This window comes from Canis aureus, chromosome 21, assembly GCF_053574225.1.
Source record: "Canis aureus isolate CA01 chromosome 21, VMU_Caureus_v.1.0, whole genome shotgun sequence".
Taxonomy (NCBI): domain Eukaryota; kingdom Metazoa; phylum Chordata; class Mammalia; order Carnivora; family Canidae; genus Canis; species Canis aureus.
The window spans coordinates 16,005,208-16,031,861 of NC_135631.1; the positions used below are offsets into that span (position 1 = coordinate 16,005,208).

The 26,654-nt window shown below is 36.7% G+C and overlaps 3 protein-coding genes across 3 annotated transcripts; 2 read left to right on the forward strand and 1 right to left on the reverse strand.

Annotated features, from left to right (window-relative positions):
* Positions 1–4,188: 4,188 nt before the first annotated feature.
* LOC144293164 (olfactory receptor 5L1-like) lies at positions 4,189–5,148 on the forward strand. Its single transcript, XM_077864286.1, has one exon. It carries the CDS (start codon positions 4,189–4,191, stop codon positions 5,146–5,148), a length of 960 nt encoding a protein of 319 aa, XP_077720412.1.
* Positions 5,149–17,571: 12,423 nt separating this feature from the next.
* Positions 17,572–18,576, forward strand: LOC144293324 (olfactory receptor 5I1-like). Its single transcript, XM_077864409.1, has one exon. It carries the CDS (start codon positions 17,572–17,574, stop codon positions 18,574–18,576), a length of 1,005 nt encoding a protein of 334 aa, XP_077720535.1.
* A 4,937-nt stretch (positions 18,577–23,513) lies between these two features.
* Positions 23,514–24,486, reverse strand: LOC144293325 (olfactory receptor 5W2-like). Its single transcript, XM_077864410.1, has one exon. The coding sequence runs from the start codon at positions 24,450–24,452 to the stop codon at positions 23,514–23,516; it is 939 nt and encodes a 312-aa protein (XP_077720536.1). The 5' UTR covers positions 24,453–24,486.
* Positions 24,487–26,654: the final 2,168 nt, after the last annotated feature.

Sequence of the window (26,654 nt, forward strand, 5' to 3'; positions counted from 1 at the left end):
AAAGGAAGCTTTTTACAGACTAGAACACAAGCCAATTAAGTAGGAAGATGGAAAAAGAGATGGATGAGTTTGTACTGTGAAAAGACTAATATAATTGACAACATTTTAGCTAGAATTGCTAAGAAAACAAGAAACAAGAAACAAAATTTGCACAATCATTAAGGATAGCAAACTTGAATAAATTAAAATGAGTGTATGAATAGTATAAACAATTTTGTACCAACAATTTAGTCAACTTAGATGATACAAACTCGAGAATGATCAATTTACCTAACCTGACAATCGAAGGAACAGAAAATCTGAATGGATATGTAATGATAAATTCAATTTGTAATGAAGATATTCCCTCACTCCCCCTACCAATATCCAGACACAGATCACTTCAGCAGTTGCTTTTTCTAAGTAAGTATATAAGCAATATCACCAATTATTAATTACTTCATTTAGAAGATAGAATACATGATGCTTTTTCCAGTTCCTGTGAGTATGCCAGTATTCCCCTGACACCAAAGCCAAACAAAGACAATGTAGGAAAGAAAACACAAACCAATATTCCTCATGGATATAAATACAAGAATTCTCAACAAAATATTCTATCCAATAGCAAAATAAAATAAATGGAATAAAACATATAAAAGAATTATGAACAATGATTAAGTCAAATTTATCCCAGAAATGAAGATTGGTTGAACATAGGAAAGACAATGCAATATGTCACTCACATAGAAAAACAGGCAACAAAAATCACATGGTCACCTTAGAGGTACAGAAAAATTATCTGACATCAATCAACACCCATTCAAGTCAAAACTTACCAGTAAGGTAGAAATGGAGGAAATTACACTAATCTATGCAGGATGCCTACTCTCAGTGCTCACAGACAGATTGAGAGATTAATAGATTGGTAAATATACATAGAAAGATAGATACACAGATTAATAAATCAATCAGTCCACCTATTGGTCATAAAGATATGATTAAATTGTTTTATTCACATTATCCATGATTCTTTAAAAAGAAAATCCTAGGCAATTCTCTCACACATACACACACACACACACACACACACACACATACACAGACATGCATGCACTCACCCTACTAGAAGTATTAGGATGAATAAATGAATTCTTCATGATAAAAAAAAAAAGCATCAATATGCCAAAATTATCTTATTTCTTCATAGTAGCAAAATAAAATCCCAAACTAAAACTAAGAAAAAGTTTTCTTGAAAATTCCAGAAAGATTACAATGCTGAGAAATATATAACAAAAGACTCCTACTGAGAACCTGAAAATTAGAAAATGTAATTGGTACTAACATATGGTGAGCATATACTTCAGCATAATAGAACTGAGAGTCCAAAAGTAAAGATATTTATGGTTGATTGATTCTGACAACCTGTCCAGGCAGTCTCCTGGGGATGGATAGTCTTTTCCATGAATGGTGATGAGCAATGGATATTCTTTTTTTTTTATTTTAAAGATTTTATTTATTTATTTGAGACAGAGTGAGTGCTCATGAGTGAGGGAGAGGGGTAAAGGGAGAGGGAGAGGCAGACCTTTCCTCGCAACTTATTTTGAATTTATCCAAGTGGCAACTGTCTGTGTCTCCATCATCTCCTATGTAAGATTGGCATGAAACCCAGAACTCTCGCCTGGCTCGTTACTATGAAACTAAAAGGATTTAATACTTGCATAATATTTAGTCTAGATTACAATACAAAACAAGGGCTCAATAAGCGTGAACTATCATATAGTTTTCTGACAAGTTAGATCACTACTTTTATGGTATTTAAAGGAATTCTGATGTGGCATTGGTCACTGTGTCCTACAGGAATCCAGGGGATTCTATCAAGTTATAAGAAAGAAAGAATTCCCAAGAAATAGTCACATTCTTTCATAATGGCCTTATAAGCTGTGTCCCACACACATATGACATTGAGATGTAATCACATGGCACCATGAAATCTGTCTGGAAAGAGGCATGTTTGCTTTTGAGCAGTTGTTTCCCAAGTTGGGATAATTTAAACAATAAATCTCCTGATGCTATGCCATAGAGAGTAATTATTAGTTGTGTTGTATCACATGTAGTCTCAGCTTCATTTTTATATATTTTGTTATTCCATAGAGATTAGTAATTGTTTGGGGGCCTAAGGAGCTCATTCTCTACATAGAAGTCTCTGTCTGATGTACACGTCTTAGCGTCTTCAGCACCAGGGAGAAAACGTCTGTCACTCAGGTCTGTTAGCTAGAACTAGGCTCCGGTTACTTGAAAATAGAAATGTCAACAATTATTTTAAAAATGTATGGAACTCATGTCTCTTCTAATTAGAGAATGTTCTAACAGGACTTCTATTTGTGTGCAGTTACTGTTTAAAATGCTTTTGTGTTTTAACATTTAGAAACAGTTAATGGTGAATTTAGAACAGTTTTCCCTGTCACATCAAACATGGGTGTGTATGAAAGAATACAGAATGAGCAAATGGTACCCCTCTTCTCTCTCTCTCTCTTTCTCTCTTTCTGTTTCCTCCTAACAGACCAGTTTCTGTCATGAAATCAAGAATTTATGATGATGGAGGAGCTCCCTTCATTGTCATAGTAATGTGGAGGTTTGAATTTATGTGCCTGCCAGATGGTCTTGGACAGTCAGGACCTGTGAGCTCTCTCTGCTCAGAAAATGAGATGACTTCTTTTGGATTTGTTTTGGGGTTGCCATGAAATAGGTTCTTATTATCAGCCTAAAACTTTAGGAAGAAAATTTACCACGTTGACTTTCCTGTTTAACTGGGACTCAGAAAAATATCTCAGGTATTTCATTTTGTTTTGCTTTTGTTTTGGGTTTGTTTATGTTCCTGACAAAAAAAGTAAAAAATGAAAAAAACATGACTTCAGGAAAGTGATATATTCCCACTTCTTTAAAGTTAGTTTAATATATGGAGAAAATACCAAGTTATTCTTCTAGTCCTGAACTTCTTCCCTCATTTTTCAGTATAAATATGTGTAGAACTCATGAATGTATTCCTGCTGACTAGAAAGGAGGGCAGAGAATAGAATCCCTCAATGCCTGTTTGCCTTTTCTTTAAGGAAAGATTTCAGCGGTAGACCCCACTGCATTCAGTACATTAATTAAGCACTTTTCCTAGCCAACTAATTAGAGAACTTGCAAGAATTTTCAGGCACCTCTCTTATGGTTAAAGGATTAATATTTCAGTTATAGCAAAATAAAAAAAAATATTGGTAGACAGATCTATCAAATGTATGCGTATTTCTATATGTACATCTATATTTACATCGAAATATGTACACTAAGCAGACTATTTGATATCCTGTTTGTTTTTTAATCACCAACCAGCATGATAATTTTGTCCTAAATACTGCAGTTGAACGATTGCTCTATATCTGATCATTAAAATTTTCCATTGTCAACATTAAAAACAGTACTCCAATGTAATTTTTTCACAATTTTATTGATGTAATTAAATATTTCTAACAATAGCTTATTAAGAATGAAATCTCTCATAAAATATATAGCTTTTAGTGTTGTCAAGATTGAGACTTTATTACTGTAGATCATTACAAAGACAACTGATTACATGACTTTGTTAATTTGGTATGTAAAACTTTCATTTTCATGGTATATTTTAAATTTCTTGCTTCATAATTCAAAATTTAAAAGGATTTTGTGACCTCAAAAACTTGATCACACTCCCCAAAAATGGAACATTAGAAAACTTTGCTTCAATATATGTTCCTGAGAGACTCAGTGGAAAAACGAAAATACATGTTTAACAGCATCTTAGTAGGTGATACTGTGCTGGATGATCTTTTAAGGTTTTTCAGAGAACAGAGGTTCTTTTCTCCATGGCTTTGAAAAGTATCATTGAATACATTTTAAAATCCACCAAATAATCAAACATAGTTAATCATCTCAATGTATTATGATAAAGACTGGAATCATTTAAGTTTTTTAATGTTTATGCTGATACTGAAGTCAATTTTGATCTGTGGGATCCACTGAGACACTTAATAATTTGAATTACTTGATAACTAACTGTGTTTCTGTTCTATCTTATAAATACAGTATTTGATATCAATGTTATATTTTCTGAAGTTAATATTAGCCCATTTTTGTCCTCCCATTTTAGAAGACACAAAAGCTTAACATTTCGTTCTGTAAGGCTGACATATGGCAGAAACGGGGGAAGAGAACTGCACCAGTGCGACAGAATTCATTCTGCTTGGATTAGCAGATGCCCCAGAGCTGAGAGTCTTCCTCTTCCTGCTGTTTCTTCTCATCTATGGAGTCACGGTTTTGGGAAATCTGGGCATGATCGCAGTGATCCAGGTCAGCTCTCAGCTTCACACTCCCATGTACTTTTTCCTCAGCCACTTGTCCTTTGTGGATTTTTGCTACTCCACGATCATCGTGCCAAAGATGCTGCCCAATATCTTAAACAGGGACAAAGCCATCTCCTTCCTCGGTTGCATGGTGCAGTTCTATTTATTTTGTACATGTGTGGTAACTGAGGTCTTCCTGTTGGCTGTGATGGCCTATGACCGCTTCGTGGCCATCTGCAACCCACTGCTGTACATGGTCACCATGTCCCAGAATCTCTGTATGGAGCTGGTGTCCTGCTGCTACCTCTGTGGGACGGCCTGTTCTCTGATCCACTTGTGTTTAGCCCTTCAGATCCCATCCTATAGATCAGATGTGATTAACCACTTCTTTTGTGATCTACCCCCTCTCTTATCTCTTGCTTGCTCTGATGTCACTATGAATGAACTCATGGTGTCCATCGTGGCCACCTTCAACGAGATCATCACCATCATGATCATCCTCACCTCCTATTTGCTGATTCTCATCACCATCCTGAGGATGCGCTCTGCAGAGGGAAGGCGCAAAGCCTTTTCCACCTGTGCTTCTCACTTCACAGCCATCCTTGTCTTCCATGGAACAATCCTTTTCAATTATTGTCGGCCCAGTTCTGGCAACAGTATGGATACTGACAAGGTGGCCACGGTGTTCTACACCATAGTGATTCCCATGCTGAACCCTCTCATCTATAGTCTGAGGAACAAGGATGTGAAAGAAGCTCTCAAGAAAGTATTGCGATCTAGAGTACCCTTTGAAAAACTATTTTCTTGACAAGACTCAGAGTTTCACCAAAAACTTTTAATGAGTGGCTGATTTGGGGTGGATGTGAAATAAAAATAAAATAACGAAAGAAAAATAAAGAAAGAAAGAAAAAAAAGAAAGAAAAACAAAGTAGGGAATAATTCCATGAGCTGGAGGACTTATGCCTGCTTTTTGAATTTCCACTTGATTATCTTATTAAGCCATATATTATCTCTTTTATGAATAATTCATATACATTTAGTGGCTTTGTTGCCCTTATCCAATCTTTAATTGATTTTTAAGATTTATTTATTTATTTGTGAGAGACACAGAGAGAGAGAGAGGCAGAGAGACACAGTCAAGATTTATTTATTTGTGAGAGACACAGAGAGAGAGAGAGGCAGAGAGACACAGTCAGAGGGAGAAGCAAGCTCCCTGCAGGGAGCCCGATTTGGGATTGAATCTCAGGACCCTGGGATCAGGACCTGAGCCAAAAGCAGACACTCAACCACTGAGCCACCCAGGTGCCCCAATCTCTAATTGTTTTCAATGGGTTTGGGTTGGTATTGTTAGACTCAATATCTTGGTTTGAGATGACTTCAATATATTTCTAACAAAGTGCACATAGATAGACATGTATTTTCATCATCATTAAAGCATTCAGCCTTTTTTTTACTAAATTGACTTAATTTCTTTTAATATGCAATGAGTGTACATCTGCCTGATATTAATGTTTTTAAATGAAAATTTAGAGTAAAATTTCTGTGTATTAATTTTTGTTTTTAATTACTTTTTCCAACACTATATTATAACTTTAGAACTCTTTTTTAAAATTTTTAAAGAGTTTATTTATTTAATTTTTTTTAATTGGAGTTCAATTTGAACTTTAGAACTCTTACAACTTCTTTTAGGGAGATTAAGAAGCACGAACTGCTAGTTATAAAATAAATAATTCACTGGGATGGATAGTACAGTAAAGGGAATACAGTCAATAATATAATAATCTTGTGTGTTGATGAATGATAAGCACATTTATCACGGAAGCATTGTGTAATGTACATGATTGTCAAATCATGATGTTGTACCCCTGAAACTAATATAACATTGTATGTCAGCTATACTTTAATAAAATAAGTTAAAAAAACTTTCTCATATTTTTTCATAAGATTTCCATGAAAATTAAATGATGTATCATAAATTCTTAACACTATATATGGTATAAGTGACTAATAAAGTATTTGCTGTTATTACTATTGTTACTTTTAGTTTTACCTTTTGTTATTTATTCTATCTTAAATCTTGATCAAATAAGTATATCATGTATTTGATGCCTTACCTTTATTAAGTTTATGTTTTTGTTAATATTCTTTTTTGTTTTGCCTGATATTATTTTAGGCATTTACTATATTTTCAAGTCTATTACATTTTAAACCTATTGATTGCATTAGTTTCATATGGCTTCTGAAAAAAATTACTATAAATTTGATGGCTTAAAACAATAGATTTTTATTCTCTTACAGTTCTTGAGGGAAAAATTTGAAATCACTGTCACTGGGCCAAAATCAATGTGCCAGCTGAGGGGACAATGCTTTTCTTAGCTCTTCCAGTTTCTGGGGGGCCACAGGCATTCTTTGGCTTGTAGTTGTATTACTTCAGTCTTCAAGGTTTGCATCCTCAGACTTCTCTGCTCTCCATCTTTCCTACATTTTCTCGTGTGTGTGTGTGTGTGTGTGTGTGTGTGTGTGTGAAATAGTCTCCCTTTTTCTTGTAAGGTCACCTGTGAAGGCATTTACACCCTACCAGGTAATCTTTAAGATCTCCTGATCTTAAGATCTTTTCCCTAATCATATCTGCAAACAACCTTCCCCCAAATAAGGTGGCATTTACAGTTTCCAGAGATTAGAATTTGATATATATAAAAGTCCATTTTCAAACTTAACATACCCACCTTTTATTTATTTTTTTTAAAGATTTTATTTATTTATTCATGAGAGACAGAGAGAGAGGCAGAAACACAGGCAGAGGGAGAAGCAGGCTTCCTGAAAGAGTCCGATATGGGACTTGATCTGGGATCCTGTGATCATGCCCTGGGCCAAAGACAGATGCTCAACTGCTGAGCCACCCAGCCATCCCAACATACCCGCCTTTTAAAGGCTGAAGTATGATTCGTTATTCCTGCATCCCTGCAATGTTAATATTTCATTTGTTTTCTCACTTTCTCAGGATTTCAATCTATATTAATTATTGTTTATATTTTTATTGAGATCACTTATTTTAAGTAACATATGTCCTTGTTGGTTTAGTGAAGTAAGATGGGCCCTAGACTTGGGATTAAACAGGTGGGTTCAGATTCAGATCCTCAAGAGTGATTTGAGTAAAATAGTTAAACTTGCTTAACTTTGATTCTTTCAAATATAAACATGATAAGCTGCAAGCCTCATAGTTATCTCTGAACCTAAATGTAGTGACAAAAATAACTGCAAAAACCTGGCTCACAAAATGCACTGTTTCTAATGCTTCTTTTTTAAACTGTTATTTAAATTCAATTAATTAGCATAATATATTATTGGCCTCAGAGGTAGAGGTCAGTGATTTCCTAAAAAAATTTTTTTTGAGGGCAAGTTATTTAGAAGTATTCCAGTATACCTGCAAAGACATCTACTCGTTATTTCTTTTAATAAATTAATAAATAATAACTAATAGAATGGAGTTATGTAGTGCATATGATGAAAACATGGCTCTGTATTGCTTTTCAAATATTGTAAATGGAGTGAGATTTCCCACTCCCACATCACTCATGAGAGCTTGGATTTTAAAATGAAGGTGAGAGAAACATCTTTTACCTTTGGTCTTCCAACTAGAATAGTTTCTCCACCTTGGCACTCTTGGCCTTTTGCTCTAGATAATCCTGTTCTATGTGTGAATTATGAGATGGCTAGCAGCATCTCTGGCCTCTACCCATTAGTTGCCTTTACCACCCATCCCCACATTTGTGATAGGCAGAGTGTCTCCCAACATTGCCAAATATCCCCTAGAGAGCAGAATCACCTGAGTTGGAGTCATTGGACACTAGCAGGCATCCATATACAAGAATTCTAGTCTCCTCAGAGGAAAGCTCAATATTGAGTTTCCCAGTGTTTGAAAAGCCTTTTCAGCATCCAGGAGCTGACAGTTTAGCCACTTAGTAACTTGATCTCTCTTCAGAATCTGCAATATCCCCTTCAGAGACCTTGGGTTTTAGGGCCTCAGGGATATAGGGTAGCTCACTTGAGCCTGGGTAACTACTTGTCTCCATATCCTAAGAAACAGACATAATTTTCATACCCAAAGACTGATTTGTTTTATTAACAAAAGGGAAGTCTGATTTACAGTCAGCTTCACAAAATGTTTCAAGTTTCTTTCTCCCTCCCAAAGTGACTCCATAGGTAACATCCCCAGTTATCTGGAGATAATCAAGTTACATTGAGTGCTTTGCAAACATATATGAAAAACAACCACTTAAATTTTATTTTATATTTATATAAATGGTTTTATTTCATTCATACAATCTGATCACACCCTCACTTGTAAACTATGGGAGTTGATATGTAATTCTTATTCTCTTACTAATTGCCTGTAAGTTTTCTGGTAGGGATTCAGCCGCTCCTATTCTTGGTAGTTCTCTCTACTTGCACTGTTGATTTGCAACCCTTTTGGGAGCTTCTCGTGTGTAATTAAAAACTGGCCCTTTATTTGTTTGTTTTTTTATTATTTTTTATTTTTTATTGGTGCCCAATTTGCCAACATATAGAATAACACCCAGTGCTCATCCCATCAAGTGCCCCCCTCAGTGCCCGTCACCCATTCACCCCCACCCCACCCCCAACCACCTCCCTTTCTACCACCCCTTGTTAGTTTCCTAGAGTTAGGAGTCTCTCATGTTCTGTCTCACTTTCTGATATTTCCCACTCATTTTTTCTCCTTTCCCCTTTATTCCCTTTCACTATTTTTTATATTCCCCAAATGAATGAGACCATATAATGTTTGTCCTTCTCCGATTGACTTATTTCACTCAGCATAATACCCTCCAATTCCATCCACGTTGAAGCAAATGGTGGGTATTTGTCGTTTCTAATGGCTGAGCAATATTCCATTGTATACATAGAACACATCTTTTTTATCCATTCATCTTTCGATGGACACCAAGGCTCCTTCCACAGTTTGGCTATTGTGGACATTGCTGCTAGAAATATCGGGGTGCAGGTGTCCCGGTGTTTCACTGCATCTGTATCTTTGGTGTAAATCCCCAGCAGTGCAATTGCTGGGTTGTAGGGCAGATCTATTTTAAACTCTTTGAGGAACCTCCACTCAGTTTTCCAGAGTGGCTGCACCAGTTCACATTCCCACTAACAGTGCAAGAGGGTTCCCCTTTCTCCGCATCCTCTCCGACATTTGTTGTTTCCTGCCTTGTTAATTTTCACCATTCTCACCGGTGTGAGGTGGTATCTCATTGTGGTTTTGATTTGTATTTCCCTGAAGGCAAGTGATGCAGAGCATTTTCTCATGTGCTTGTTGGCCATGTCTATGTCTTCCTTTGTGAGATTTCTTTTTATTTTTTTATTTTTAATAATAAGTTTATTTTTTATTGGTGTTCAATTTGCCAATATACAGAATAACTTAATAATAAGTGCCCCCCTCAGTGCCCGCCACCCATTCACCCCCACCCCCACCCTCCTCCCCTTCCACCATCCCTAGTTCGTTTCCCAGAGAGGAGTCTTTCATGTTCTGTCTCCCTTTGTGATATTTCCCATCCATTTCTTCTCCCTTCCCCTCTATTCCCTTTCACTATCATTTATATTCCCCAAATGAATGAGACCATATAATGTTTGTCCTTCTCCGATTGACTTATTTCACTTAGCATAATACCCTCCAGTTCCATCCACGTCGAAGCAAATGAGATTTCTGTTCATGTCTTTTGCCCATTTCATGATTGGATTGTTCGTTTCTTGGGTGTTGTGTTTAATAAGTTCTTTATAAATCTTGGATACTAGCCCTTTATCTGATACATCATTTGCGAATATCTTTTCCCATTCTGTAGGTTGTCTTTTAGTTTTGTTGACTGTTTCTTTTGCTGTACAAAAGCTTCTTATCTTGATGAAGACCCAATAGTTCATTTTTGCTTTTGTTTCTCTTGCCTTCATGGATGTATTTTGCAAGAAGTTACTGTGGCCAAGTTCAAAAAGGGCGTTGCCTGTGTTCTTCTCTAGGACTTTGAAGAATAGAGAATCCAGAAGTGGACCCTCAACTTTATGGTCAACTAATATTCGACAAAGGAGGAAAGACTATCCACTGGAAAAAAGACGGTCTCTTCAATAAATGGTGCTGGGAAAACTGGACAGCCACATGCAGAAGAATAAAACTAAACCATTGTCTTACACCATACACAAAGATAAACTCAAAATGGATGAAAGATCTTAATACGAGACAAGATTCCATCAAAATCCTGGCCCCTTTATTTGGAGGGCAGGGAGAGACTGGAAGAAAGAGGCAGGCCACTCTGGGTTGATAGGTACCAGTTTTAATAAACAAAGGGAATTTATATATGAGGCTTGCCTTGGACAACAACAAGACAAATGGATCCCTATGGATCCCTACACTGACTCATCAAATCCTAAAAGTTTGTAAAAAGACCCTGTGTTCAGTCAACACCATGCAGGTATCTCTTTTTTTTTAATTTTATTTTTTTATCGGAGTTCAATTTGCCAACATATAGCATAACACCCAGTGCTCATCCCATCAAGTGCCCCCCTCAGAGCCTGTCACCCAGTCACCCCCACCCCCTGCTAACCTCCCCTTCCACCACCCCTTGTTCATTTCCCAGAGTTAGGAGTCTCTCATGTTCTGTCTCCCTCTCTGATATTTCCACTCATTTTTTTCTCCTTTCTCCTTTATTCCCTTTCACTATTTTTTATATTTCCCAAATGAATGAGACCATATAATGTTTGTCCTTCTCCGATTGACTTATTTCACTCAGCATAATACACTCCAGTTCCATCCATGTTGAAGCAAATGGTGGGTATTTGTTGTTTCTAATGGCTGAGTAATATTCCATTGTATATACAGATCACATCTTTATTCATTCATCTTTCTATAGACACCGAGGCTCCTTCCACAGTTTGGCTATTGTGGACATTCATGCAGGTATTCTTAACGCCATATCACTATCCCAAGCCTAAGTTCTTAGAGCAGCCTCTGGGAGGGGCAAAGGCAGGGAGAACCTACATTTCAAAGACAAGGGGGAAGGTGAGGACCCTCTGAATGCTGAGTCAGGTTCATGGGTTATTCTGTAGTCATGTCTTTTGATGATGTTCCCCAGCAGGCAACCAAAGGGATTTGACAAAGTGTTCACAGCCAGTCAGCAAGAGACACAGTGATTGGTTTCTGAGTAGTTAATGAACTAGTGACCTAACTGTGAGATTCTGCTGGAATTATTGGTAAAGAAGTTTCTTTTTATTGATAGTAATCCCCTGGCCATATAAAAACTCAAATCTGTTCGTTATTCTCTTTCCCAAGATAGATAGGTGATAGATAGATGACTGATAGATGAGATAGATAGATAGATAGATAGATAGATAATCTATACAACCCCTCCCTACACAAAAACACAAACGCACATCTAGTCTTATTTCTCTTCATGAGGCAACACATTGTCTCTAAATCTCATTTTCATGTCTACAATCATGCCACACAATTTCCAATCCTTGTGCAATTGCTTATGTTGCTTCTTTTACCATCTCTCATTCACTAATCTGTAGTTGGCAAAATTCTTAAATGTGCAGTGTAAGTTATCCGCTTTTCTGTTTTGCTACCTGGCATACACTTTCATAGAGTAGATGTAATTTTTAAAGTTTATTTATTTAAGGAATCTCCACTGCCACAGTGTGGATCGAACTCATGACCTTGAGATCAAGAGTTGCATGCTCATCAACTGAGCCAGCCACATGCTCCAAATAGATGTATTTATTAAAAAAAAAAAAAATTCTCTGATCTATTCTGGCCTTGGATGGCTAGAATTATACTAGTAAATAACACATATCAAAGTCATTAACTTCATTCATAATTGGTTTTCCACTGATACTTGAATTTCAAGGTCTCCTATGTTCAACAGCCAGATAGATATATTTTTGCTTCTTTCTAATTTATTCTCCTATCCTATCACCTAGGATAATACTCTGATAATTGTTTGATAAATTTCTCTGAGTTGGTTAAATCAAATTATTTTTCTTTTCTTTTTTTTAAGATTTTTATTTATTTATTCATGAGAGAAACAGAGAGAAGCAGAGACATAGGCAGAGGGAGGAGAAGCAGCCTCCATTCAGGGAGCCTGATGGGGGACTCGATCCTGGAACTGTGGGATCATGCCCTGAGTTGAAGGCAGACACTCAATCACTGAGCCACCCAGGCATCCCTAGTTAAATCAAATTAGACAGCAAATAACATAATAAAATTTTATACATAATAATCTGCCATTTCAAAACCAGAAACATATTTTTCTTTGATACATCCTCAACATGTAGAAAAACAAATTTCATCATTTCATTTTGTGTTGATTAACCAATTCCTCAGTAGAACTGTTTGTCACATATCTTTCCCACTGGGATTTGCATATGAGAGTGTATGTTCCTGGGATCCTAAGTGAGATCTGAAAGCTAACCTCAAAAGACTGGATGCAAAATATAAAAGGTCTTGTGTTAGCCTAAGAAACCAGTACCTTCCTAAAGGAGGCACAGATTTCTTCTATGAACACAAAAGGCCTGCCTAAATGGATTATGGAAAATGTTGCAATGGGTCAATTTTTTAACTCTCTAGCCATCAAATCTAATTTTTCCAATGAAAAATGAACTGACACTGACAACAGCGTAGCAAGCAGGAACATGAAAGAGAGATCTGGTACGTACTCTTCACATAATCCTGGGATATCAGAGTTGGACAGGTTTTTAAAGAGTTCATCTCATAGTCTTTTGTTTTACACCCAGGAAACTGATGTTTTGAGAATACACATGCCTAGAATAACACAGGTCTTAATCCTAAAGATATTTCCAACAAAAACAGCACTATCAACAACAACGAAGTACATTTAATGGATGGTTTTCTTAAGACAATCTTCAGCATCACTGGACTCTAATTAGAAATCTAACTATATACATAAACCACATCTTCTTTATCCACTCATCTTTCGATGGACACCGAGGCTCCTTCCACAGTTTGGCTATTGTGGACATTGCTGCTATAAACATCGGGGTGCAGGTGTCCCGGCGTTTCATTGCATCTGTATCTTTGGGGTAAATTCCCAACAGTGCAATTGCTGGGTCGTAGGGCAGGTCTATTTTTAACTCTTTGAGGAACCTCCACCACCAATAAAAAAAAAAAAAAAGGGAAAAAAAATAAAAATAAAGTTCATAGACTTATACACCAAAAAGGAGAGGCAATTTTAAACATATATAATCAAAGAATATAATCAAGAAAAAATTTAAAAAAAAGAAATCTAACTATAAACAAAGTGTTCATTGCCTATTATCTTTTTTTAAGTTGAGCAGACTGAGATATAAATTAAGGCTAACTCAACTTGTATACCATATTACTTATTCTATCATGTGGTAATGTGTTGATACAAACAAGTATCAATACATAGGTAATAGGACTGGGGTAGGGTTAGGGGAGTGGCTTTGAGGAAACAAAAAGAAAGCATACATTCATTTTTGTTCTCACCTGCCAAGTGCATAGAACAGATTTGGCTCCTCTTCAGACTCTTCTTAATTTTTTTATCTTATATTCCTTTCCCCTGCTATTGTCCCAATGACATTCATATTTTTTTTTTAATTTTGAAAGTCTTTTTCAGTCTTAAAGCATATAACATCCATGAAGATTATTACAAGTAAATAATCTCTATATAAATGGGTTTCTTCAGTACCTTTACTTCTATGGTTAGAAATAAGGCATTTGGTAGAAAATAGCTTCAGCAGTGACTGTTCTCCATGGCTCAGACACCAAGCTTATTTAAGCATTGTCCCTAAAGGTAAGCCCCTTTCTTTCATGTCTACTTTTTAATAGTCATTTTTCATGTTTCCCAAAAGAGTGAATAGCATGGCAAAGAAGCATTTTCATCCACCTTGCCTTTCTAGACACTGGCTATATATTTTTCTTTTCATAATAGTGGCATTGTTCCACTTTTAGGTCAACTGACAATCTTGCCTTTCATATTCGTCAATAGGAGCAGATGGGCTGTCACTCAATGACAGTCCATATTTTTTAAGGAGGATGCCATATGTATTTCAGGAAAGAAAAACTCCAAAGAGCTCCAAGATGCTTCTTTCTCCAGTTAACACTTTTTTTTTTTAAAGCAAAGTGTTTGGAGTGAGATGGAATATAGGAGATAAAAATGGGAATATATGTGAAAACTAAGTATTTTTAAAAGCTAAGCTTGTAGGGGACAGGAAATAATTTAAGGGTTTAAGAACAGCAAAATAATACAAAATCTATTTTATACAGGTAAAAGCGGGATCCCTGGGTGGCGCAGCGGTTTGGCGCCTGCCTTCGCCCCAGGGCGCGATCCTGGAGACCCGGGATCGAATCCCACGTCGGGGTCCCGGTGCATGGAGCCTGCTTCTCCCTCTGCCTATGTCTCTGCCTCTCTCTCTCTCTGTGACTATCATAAATAAATAAAAATTAAAAAAAATAAAATAAAATAAAAAAATATATACAGGTAAAAGCTCTCACAGTGGTTTATGGATACATTTTGGATCATGTTTGGAAGCAGGAAGGGAATTAATTAGAGGGAATTGGGACAATTAAGAGGTTCAATTGAGGAAAACGAGGGATGATGGAATAATGGAATGTCAGTGATGATAAGAAGGAAACATTGGATATTTGCCATGTTTTGCAGATTGAATCAATTGTTCTTGTTCAGTTTTTAGCTAGAGAATGTTTCTTATTTGGACTATCAGTGGAGGTGGGAGAAATATATACCAAGATAGGGATAGAATAGGCGTAAATTGTAGGAAGTGATGGTAATTACATTTTTGTTTTAAGCATGCTGAAATGCACATGTGCCTGTTTGATAGCTCTCTTTGAGTTGGACCCATGTTTTGGAATGGGTACGTGAAAATTATCACTATATATTTGGCATTGTAAGAAAAGGCACAGAATTATATAGGGAGAGTATATAATAGTGAGGAGAGAAGTAGGTTGAAAATGAAGCCCTAGGAAAGTGCCACCATGTATGAAGGAGGTTGAGAAGGACTGAAATCAAGAGAGAAATCTAGAAACTGAAAGATGAGGCGATGTTAAGAAGAAAGGAGAGATCAAAACTATTAATGGAATAGAGAAATAGAGTTTATTACCTACTGAAAATCTCTGGATTTGACAGCTAGGATGTAGTTTGGGATTGAAACAAAAAGGACTTTAAATTGTTGGGATAAAAATCCTATCGGTAGGCTGAAGTGAGAAACTGGAAACCAGTGTAGATGTCTGTAAGAAAATATTGAAAAAAGGAAAGAAAATAAATGGAAGTAGATACAGAATATTATATTTAAAGGTGAAATTGACTTCAATGTGATATGCTGCAAGTTTATAAAGGAAAGATTTGTAATAATAGGATAAGTATCTTAATTGATGCAGATAGTCAGAATTGGATGCACAGTTAAAGGGATTAACTTCAGAGTGGCAGAGCACGATATTCCGAGAAAAGAAAGGAAGGGCGAGAGGAAGTCACTGATGAACCCAAAGGCTTATATGATGACTTGATGAGAAAGATGAGCACATACTTCTTCGCTATCGGGTATTTTTCTCTACAAGGTAGAAATCATTTTCTGACAGTGAGAAGGTCATAGAGTGAAACCTAAAGAGAGTGATGCAGGTTTACAATAGTGATTAAAGGAGGAAAAAGGTTGTGTGAGATATGAAATAGTAAAGAACATTTTTTTTAAAGATTTTATTTATTTATTCATGATAGTCACACAGAGAGAGACAGAGAGGCAGAGACACAGGCAGAGGGAGAAGCAGGCTCCATGCACCGGGAGCCCGACGTGGGATTCGATCCCGGGTCTCCAGGATCGCTCCCCGGGCCAAAGGCAGGGGCCAAACCGCTGCGCCACCCAGGGATCCCTAAAGAACAATTTTATTCAATCATCCATACACATATATATGTCTAAGAATTGTGACTTTTATACAAATATAAATTGGAACTGTGTCAATGATTTTACTTCATTCATTCATTGATTCATTCATTTAACTGTTCCAACTGGTATAAAAGATAATGCAAAGGATTATAGATAAAGAATTCACAAACAAATATACAAATAGATACAAAATTGACTTTTTCCACAGGAGGGAGGGCAATTGATTGTCTGTACACTGAATAAAATGTGTATGTCTGTAGACAAGTATCATGTGTGTTGCTGTTGGTTGTCTAATAGATTTCTAAACCAGAGCAAGGGCAATGAAAGGCAGAAAGGTATAGAGGTAGGTGCATGAGGAATTTCCATATATTTTACAATTTTTCACTGTGGAGGGCATGGGAACATTCCTGGATAGCATTATCACATTGCCTGGATTGAATTTAACATTTTTGTAGGCATGAGGATGTCTCTAGTTGTATTCCATAGCTTGAATTCCAAAAAAATAAAACAGATGCCTGGATTGACTCAGAATTGCTATGCTGCCAGCTTTAGAACCATGAAGGAACAAGATGGTGAGGAGACTTAATCTGCAGAAAGACATTCCTTTAACACTTACAGTTTGAGGGGAAAGGTACTATATCACTCTCATATTTTAGATGATGGACGGAAATTCGATGGTTCATTGACCTGACTGAGGTCTCACAACTTCTGAGTGACAAGAGCTGGGATTCAGTGACTTTTATAAATAATGCATAACCTTTCTTCTTTCTATTTTATCAGTGGATTTCAAATAACTCTAAGGTGTTCCTTAGTTCCTCAGAGGTGAAACCACATTGTAAGGTTAGAACTTCTGCTCCTCTATTTATACAGGGTTTTACCTGGAACAGCAATGCTGTCTGTTGTGAAAATAAAAACAGCACAAATGGGGACAGGGGATATTTTTCCAGTTTGCTATATAACCATGTGATTGACCACAATTCCTTGATATTGGTGGAAGATGAGGGAGTTGAAGAAAGTGGAGTTCAACAACTGATTTGATGATGGTGCTCCTAAATTTGGAAAACAATTTCTTTAAGTAATAGAAGTGATGCATTCTCAATTTACTAAAAATGCAAAAATCTGAAGGGCCTGTGTGACTCAGTTGGTTGAGCATCTGCCATCGGCTTGAGTCATGAAAATTTATAATGCATGATACTACATGAGCTATAGATGTGCCTAGATGTTATGAGGATGCCCACGTGGAGTTAGAATTCCTCTTCTATTTATTTTGACTGTTTTATTTCTTATTTTTTAGTGAATGCTGAGGTTGTTGTTAATATTGCCATCACTATCGTGCCACCACTTCAGAAGTCCAGGGACACTGCGGAGAATGGAGTTGGAGAACCACACTGTGAAGTCTGAGTTCTTTCTCTTGGGATTTAGTGACCATCCAGAACTTTGGAGGGTGCTTTTTGTTATGTTTCTTTTTATCTACTCTGTTACCCTCATGGGGAACCTTGGGATGATCTTATTAATCACAACTAGTTCCCATTTGCACACCCCGATGTACTTTTTCCTCTGTATATTGTCCTTTGTAGATGTATGTTACTCTTCTGTTATTGCCCCCAAATTACTTGTGGACTTGGTTTCCAAAGAAAAGACCATTTCTTACAAGGGCTGTGCTGCACAGTTATATTTTTTCTGCTCTTTGGTTGACACAGAATCTTTCCTCTTGGCTGCTATGGCTTATGACCGGTACATAGCAATCTGCAACCCTCTGCTTTATATGGTTATTATGTCCAAGAGGGTTTGCTCCCAGTTTGCCATTGGAGCATTTTTGGGAGGTACCATGAGTTCAATTATTCACACTACTAATACCTTCCATCTGTCTTTCTGCTCCAAAGAAATTAATCATTTCTTCTGTGATATCTCCCCACTCTTCTCTCTGTCCTGCACTGATACTTACATGCATGACATCATTCTGGTAGTCTTTGCTGGTTTGGTGGAAGCTATCTGTCTTCTAGCAGTCCTTCTGTCTTATGTCTGCATCATAGCAGCTATTCTTAAAACAGGGTCTGCTGAAGGAAGAAAGAAAGGGTTTTCCACTTGTGCCTCCCATCTGACCGTAGTCACGATCTACCATGGTACCCTCATTTTTATTTATTTGCGCCCCAGCACTGGTCATTCGCTGGATATTGACAAAGTGACCTCTGTGTTCTATACATTGATCATACCTATGTTGAACCCCTTAATTTACAGTCTAAGGAACAAAGACGTCAAAAATGCCTTTAGGAAAGTAATAGGCAGAAAATTGCTTTCTTAAGGAAGAATGAAACTGAGCCTGACAATTTTTCAATAATGTCTGTTCTTTGAACTTTGGTTCTGTTGGGAAAGTCAGTTTAATATGAATGTTTCCCAAATTTGTAGGTAATGAGGTCTCAACTACAGAATACTGCCCAGGCCTAACATCAGAGCCAGATCCCATCATATCGTTGTATTACATCTCTCTCTCTATTATTTTAAATTTCACATTTTTAATACATATTCCAGAGTAGATTTACCTTTTGCATAATGTCCTATAGTCCATAGTCTTATTCCTTTTCTCTCCCATCCTAAACTTTATCATAATTATTCTCAGTATTGAATAAGCCATTAAAATATCACAACTTTCTTTTGCGGAAGAAAATAAATGCAATTAACTAAGACTTTTTCAATTAATTTTTATTTCCATGTAAATATGTGTGCATTGCAGCTAAGCTAATTATATTCTCTCTAAAAAAATTTTCCTCAAATTTTAACTTCTATATGATTTTTTTCTAATACCCTTTCAATTAGAGATGGTAAGTAACATCCTAAACCTCACTAGAACCTTAAGGGTACTTCTTTTAAAACTCTTAGAATTTTCTGTCTAATCTTGTAGTTTGTGTTTATCCCTCTACTAGACTCATCATTAACTATTGTCCCTTATTTGATGCCTTACCTCTTTATCACATTTTCTCCAGTGCAGTTATTGAGTAAGTTTTAATGAAATAAATATATTTGCTATTTGTTGTTTTTAATTTGGATTATACACTTATAACAGGCAGAAACTATTTCTCTTGCAGTTTTTTTGTTTGTTTGTTTGTTTCCTTCTCTGGAGGAGTACTGTATACACATGTGACAATTGCATGATATTGTCAAGTATAGTGACTTATTAAAAAACAATTTGCAAATATCAACAAAATCAAAGTCTGGCTCATAAACTATTTCAGTCTGAAATCTCTTGATTGTTAAGCAAACAGCTGAACTTCCTGAAGGAGGCTATCCTCTGACAACCAAATATGGGATCAGAAGCCAAGAAATGGTGGGATCAAAGTTATGTAGGCTGTTGGGACATGACCAATAGACATCATAGCTGAAAGCCTAAAGAAAGTGCTGAACCAAAGGAGAGGTTGAATAATGGGAGAGAAGGCAAATTAGACAAGAAAGTCGTATGACAGTGAAAATGCATGTTGGGGTATAAACCAACATCACAGTTCCATTCTCAGCTCCAGGCTTTAAAAGTAGGTTTTTGTTCATATAGCTCAGTGGTGAGGTAAAGCTCTGGTCAGTGTGGGCTATCAATAGGGAAGAGTGGAATGTCAGCTAGTGCCAATGAAAAGCAAGTGTTTCATCCTAAACACTTAGTAGAAAATGTTCACCACAGTGTATGGGTTCATCACAACATATGGGTATTGATTCCTTTGTTGTTAAGTGTATGCTGGTTCATTAACCTCTCCTCTCTCTCCCTAACCCTATGGAAAGTAGGGAGAGACAGAAGAAAGAAACAGACAACTCCAGATTGGTAGGTGGCAGGTGCAATGAACTTATGTATGAGGGCTTATTTTGGGTAGCCAAAAGATGAGTAGATCTCCACTCCTGCCCTCCAGAATCTTAAAAATTTATACAGAGGCCTTAATTGAGCTTGGTCATATAAAGTGTCCAGGTGGTGTCAACAACACATTGATCTCTCAAGGATATGTCCTTGGAACAATTCAAACTGTGGGAATTGTAGGCAGAATGTACATTCCAAGGACAGAGGAGGGGTGAGGATCATTTGATTCCTTGAGTCCAGCTAACAGATCAACCAGTAATCACCTCCTCTCCATGACCTTCTCCAACAACATCCTATTTCAGCTGTGGCTCTTGGGATAGAGCTGCACAAATAACATAAAATAGGTATTCTGGGATTAGTTATTTAAACTCATTTTTTGGCAATAAGTCTGAGACAAATCGTTTTTTGGCAATAAGTCTGAGACAAATAAGTCTGAGACTTATTTCAGAAGTACAGATTCAGGCATCTAGCCTGGACATGGAAATGATGTGTCCAGCATGGGTAGTAGTGAAGAAATCTTTGCTCAGCTCTAATGAGGAATGAAGGTAGTATCAGGAAAAACAAGTCCCAAGGTATCTGGGCAGGGAGCGCCATGATGTACAACTGGAATCTGAATAACTGGGTGAGCAGACTCTCAAGTAGATAAAAATGGATCTTGGAGATACGATTTCATGACAGGACACCAAGGATTATACCATGTTTTCTTGCAGCCTGAGGGTTTAGTTCTTGAGAGAGACTTAGTTGGCTCTGAGTGATCTTAGAAACTCCATTATCATCCTCAGATAAATAGATATATACCTGGTTATAAAAATAACTATGTCTATGAGGACACTTAGTGTTCACAGAACAAGTAATCTACAGTCCCACAGCTAACAAGTAAATGATAGTATATAGATGTGAACCAGGTCTGTCTCTCTCTGAATTCCAGTTCTTATCTTAAAATTTCTCTCATCTTTACTATTCTTTAAAATGAAAATAAAGGGGATGCCTGGGTGGCCCAGCAGTTGAGCGTTTGCCTTTGGCTCAGGGTGTGACCCCAGAATCTTGGGATCGAATTCCACATTGGGCTTCCTGCATGGAGCCTGCTTCTCCCTCTGCCTATGTCTTTGCCTCTCTCTCTGTCTCTGTCTCTCATGAATAAATAAATAAAATCTTAAAAAAATAAAATAAAATGAAAATAAAGCATAAACAAAAACAAAAAAAAATCCTGGTTTCCTGACCATCTATAAAGGCTATTCATTCATATGGGGAATATAAAAAATAGTGAAAGGGATTATAGGAGAAAGGAGAGAAAATTCCTGTGAAAAATTAGACAGGGTAACAAAACATGAGAGACTCCTAACTCTGGGAAACGAACAAGGGGTAGTGGAAGGGGGAGGTGGGCAGGAGGATGGGGTGACTGGTTGACCGACACTGAGGGGGGCACTTGACAGGATGAGCTCTAGGTGTTATGCTATATGTTGGCAAATCAAACTCATATTATATATATATATATATAATATGAAGGTTTTTAAAAGAAAATATAAAGAAGAAAAGGGAATATCTTTTATTCTTACATATATATATATATGAAAGCTGACCAGTGAATCCAATTTTGTATAATATGGATAGGTTTAATCTTTACAGATAGGAATATATTTAATACAATTTCAATAAAGTACATTGTGATGGGAAGGGATTTCAACAGTGATGGAGAGGTCCTGTTATATAATACATTCTATGAACAACAAATTATTTAAGGTTGTAAATTAAATTACTCAATAGATAATGAAATACTAGTAACTTGCTGAAAATTGCAACTTTTAAATGTGTTATTTAATTCTATGGCATTTTGAAGTACACTTAGCCCATTTTAAATACTAAAGGAACTTATAAAAATATTTAAGAAGATTTAAATGGAAAACTTTGTACTGCCATTATTTTCTCCTCATGGAACCAGAAAAAAAAAATGCTCCTATATTCTCTTCTTGACAATGACCTAAAATAAAATGAATACTCTTGAGAACCTCTTGTTATGTTTTTCAGAAGTGAATTAATTCTTATTTGATGACAGTGCATATAACATATGCAATTGAGTTTATAGAAATGATACAAGATTACTTAACATCAGCTACTCAGTAATTAAAATTGTGTTTATTTCATAGATGCACAGGGATCCTATTATTACAAATAGAATTCTATGTAAATATTACTTTGTCTTTATTTCATTAAACATAATATTAATACATTTTCCTTTCCACTTAAATTGTATTAATTAGGAATTTTAGTTTTTTTTTTTATTATTTTGTTAGTATAATGCTGTGAACACATCAAGGGAGACTGAGTCATCTTTCCAGTGGCATTTGGACAAGGTAAAGACCCTCAATTTTCTTTTGTACAGTTTCTGTATAGTTGTCAACAGCATCATATCTGCTCCCCAGAGTAAGAGCAAGAAGGGAAATTCACAGGCTAATGTGCAAATGAGGTGCAGCATAAATTAAGAGCAATTGTTCCTTCAGATGTTTACTGGGCCAGAATGATGAGGAATACATGGTCCAAAAAGATTTTTACTGCAAGTGTTATCTGTCCCTGATAGTTATTTCAGCGTAGGCCAAAATAAAAGATGTGCAGGAAGATTTAATCTAAGACAAACGTACTAGAATAATATTTAAAAGTCAGGTTTGTGTGTGGGTGTGTTTGTGTGAGTGTATGAGTATGTATTGGCATGTTTGTGTGTGAGTGTGGGTGTGTGTGAATTTGCAAAGGCTCCTTTGCATCAGTTTTGCAGGAGACACAGATGCATTTATTTAATAAATGTTTTAAATGACATCTGGAGCTCAGCTTTGTAAATAATAAAGTAGAAATATTGGTAAACAATCCTGGAAAGGGCATTGCATTTATGGAACTTTGAATTAGGGCACAGTATTTTTTTATTTATTCTTATGTATTTACTTACTACTGATATACATCTAAGTGCTATGATGGAACGTTTATAGGGTGATACCAGTCCCTAGAAAGGATACAAACAAACTCAGCTTAACTCATTAATACTACCTTCTGGCTGGGCAAGTTTATTGAATTCATGGCTTCAAAAATATCATAAGTTTAAGTGCAAAAGTTTAACTGATGTGAGGAGAGTAGTTGCTATTCCCATGTGATCTCACTGAGCCATCTCTATGAACAGAGAAGGCAGGTATAAAAAGATCTTTTTTTGCAAATCAGCAACCAAACCTAGTCCTACTCTTTCTTAGTTTAAACAGAAAAATAAGATCAATAATGACTCTCCCCACATTCAGGTTAGGTACAATGATAAATAGTAGGAAACATCTAGAAGCTTGTATTGATGAGACTACAGGAATTGATGTCAAAAGACCATACTTCAGCTCTCAGAATCTTTAAATAAACACTTTTGGGTGAAAAACACAACTTCACCCAGAACATAATTTAGTGCTGATTGCTTTTTTCAGGGCACCTTTCACATCCTTATTCCTTAAGCTGTAGATGAGTGGGTTTAACATAGGGATGACCACAGTGTAGAAGACAGAAGACATTTTGTCTGTGTCCATTGAGTAACTGGAGCTCGGTCGGAAATACATGAACAGAAGTGTGCCGTGAAATATAGCCACTGCGGTCAAGTGGGAGGCACATGTAGAGAAGGCTTTGCGTCTCCCTTCAGCTGAGTTCATTCTAAGGATGGTAGTTAGGATATAGCTGTAGGAGAGGAGAACAGTGATGATGCTGCAGCCCACTACGCAACCAATGAAAGTGAACATCACTATCTCATTGATGGATGTATCTGAAGAGGAAAGGGCTAGCAAGGGTGGGATGTCACAGAAAAAGTGATTGATGATATTGGAATCGCAGAACGACAATCGAAATGTGCAGCAGGTGTGGATTGCTGAATCCACAAAACCGACGATGTAGGCAAGGGACACAAGCTGGATGCAGATTTGCCTGGACATGGCGATTGTATAAAGAAGTGGATTACAAATGGCTACATACCGGTCATAAGCCATGACAGCCAACATGAGACACTCCACATCTGCAAAGACCCCAAAAAAATACATCTGAATTGCACATAAATCATATGGAATTCTCTTTTGCTCAGACAAGAAGTCAGCCAGCATCTTGGGAGAGACAGTGGAGGAGTAGCAGACGTCACAGAGAGACAGGTTGCTCAGGAAATAATACATGGGCGTGTGGAGCCTGGAGTCCAGCTTGATCAGCAGGATCATCCCTAGATTGGCAATCATGGTTGTGCTGTAAACTAGCAGAAAGAGCACAAAGAGCCCCTGCTGCACATCTTTTCTGCCAGAAAGTCCTAGGAGTATGAAATCAGTAATCACAGTGCAGTTCTCAACAGCCATCACTCAGATCTGGGAACCCCTGCTTGTGAAAGAAAGAAATGGTACCAGGATTAACATCATTTTAGTAGTTAAACTGCTGGTCTTTCTTTCTTTCTTTCTTTCTTTCTTTCTTTCTTTCTTTCTTTCTTTCTTTCTCTTTCTTTCTTTCTTCTTTCTTTCTTTCTTTCTTTCTTTTCTTTCTTTATTTTGTATTTAGGAAAAGAGGCAATGTCAAGACTGCTGAGGTGAAGCAGACTTTCCTGGAAATATATCCAAATCAATACATTGGTATAGTGATAGTGATATTAACATTGCCTACATTTGAACAGCACTATACAGAATTCATAGCACACTTTCATTCAAATTAAAGCATACTATTTTCATACCGACATACACTGTATGTATGATAGATTTTGTTACTTCTTTCTTATATAAAGACATTAATGTCTTCATAGTTTGAGGCGATGGTTCTTATAATTATTTGGCCAGATAACCATGTATTCTACAAGATTTTCTTTTTAGATCTAGTAGAAATATTGATATATTCTGTAATAGAGAAGCATAACTGAGAGGCACAAGTAATGAATATATTCCTTTGTTTTCCCCCAAAAAATTCCAAAATAGAGGGCCATAAGAAAAAATCCTTCATGCAATATGCTTCCACTTCCCCACTCACCCCAGGTCCTATCCAGACTCAGTAAACAAGGGTTAGAGATAGTCTGTGATTCAGGACCCACTAAAGCAGGGAGGGTGTGGTTGCTGAAGAACAGGGTGGGAGGGTCTCCATGTTCAATACTCTAGAATGAGAGACCACAAAATGTCAAGGCTAATCATGTTGCTTTCTGACAGTTGCTGTTGCTCAGGGGAGATTATGGAGAACATTTGGGCTCTAATCATAGGGATTCTGGAGGGATTCTGGTAATGGGTGATGGAGCGTTAAATGAGGGAATGTGGTGTACTGAGTCTCCCTGCCCCAGTTCATTAGAACCCTCATAGTCTATTCACCAACTGTTCAGATCTGTAAGAGGCATGTTAAAAATACTGATGCCCACAGTCCCACACCCCAGAGAGATTCAAGCCTGACCTATACCTTTTTCCCACTTCTCTAGGCTTTTTAAAAAGATTTTATTATTTATTCATGAGAGACAGAGAGACAGGCAGAAATGTAGGCAGGGGGAGAAGCAGGCTCCTGGAGGGAAGCCCAATGTGGGACTCCATCCTGGAACTCCAGGATCACATCCTGAGTGGAAGGCAGATGCTCAACCACTGAGCCACCCAGGCTTCCCTTTCCTAGATTTTTAATTATTGTTTTATTTTATCACTTTGTCTTTAAATATCTCTGAAATCTGCCTCCTCTTGTTTAAAAAAAAATGGTGGTTGAGGGTCAGTTAAATTATATTGCCCCACTGTCTTATTTTAAACCAACTATATTGTATGTAATATCATACAAGTCCTCCTCTATTCATCAGAATATAGGAGATGAAATTAGATGAAGAAGAGATTTCAAAAAATACCTAAATAATGATCTAGTGATCAATGTGTAGGTCTCCAAACCCTTGGCTTAAACTCATTTAAATAACAGTCCCTGTAGACACATTAAAAAAAAAAATGCTTCCTTAGAAGGATTGAGAATAAGCTTTTTAAAAGAATATATAAAAATACAAGTAAGAGATTAAAAAAAAAATAGGTGATATCTCTGCAGTCCATACTTGCTTTTTTTCCTCCCTACTTTCTATGTGTATATTTATTTTAAACAAGCAGATTTATAAAAGTAATTGAAATAAAAGTTTCTATAGCATATCACACACTTCTTTGGTTTTATATCATGTTTTCAGTTAAAAAAGGATAAAAAAACCCTAAAATTTAAAGTATAAATCAGAAAAATAGCAAAAAATGTTAGTGCCTTCCCCAGAATTACTGACCTCTTTGTTCCATGCATTTCTGTCTGCAAAAGGGTTCAACATTGTCTCCTGACTGACCTGGATTTATACATAATTATCTCTGTGTCTGGTCCCTGGTTTCTTGGTCTCCCAGGAATAAGCAAGATATATTATACTGTGATGGTTTATTTTCTGTTATTTCACAGGGGTAAGGTGTTTGAACAAGAAATACAGACCATTAAAAAAAAATGTTGTCCCTCTCTACCTTACCACCTAAAATTCTTCCTATTTCAGCAGTAGCAAAATGACCCCATTCAACAAGCATTCCTTATTTCTAGTTTCC

Bases quoted from the DNA above. Each gene is read 5' to 3' on its own strand.
- LOC144293164 (XM_077864286.1), top strand. From the start codon at position 4,189: ATGGCAGAAACGGGGGAAGAGAACTGCACCAGTGCGACAGAATTCATT.
- LOC144293324 (XM_077864409.1), top strand. From the start codon at position 17,572: ATGCTGAGGTTGTTGTTAATATTGCCATCACTATCGTGCCACCACTTC.
- LOC144293325 (XM_077864410.1), bottom strand. From the start codon at position 24,452: ATGGCTGTTGAGAACTGCACTGTGATTACTGATTTCATACTCCTAGGA.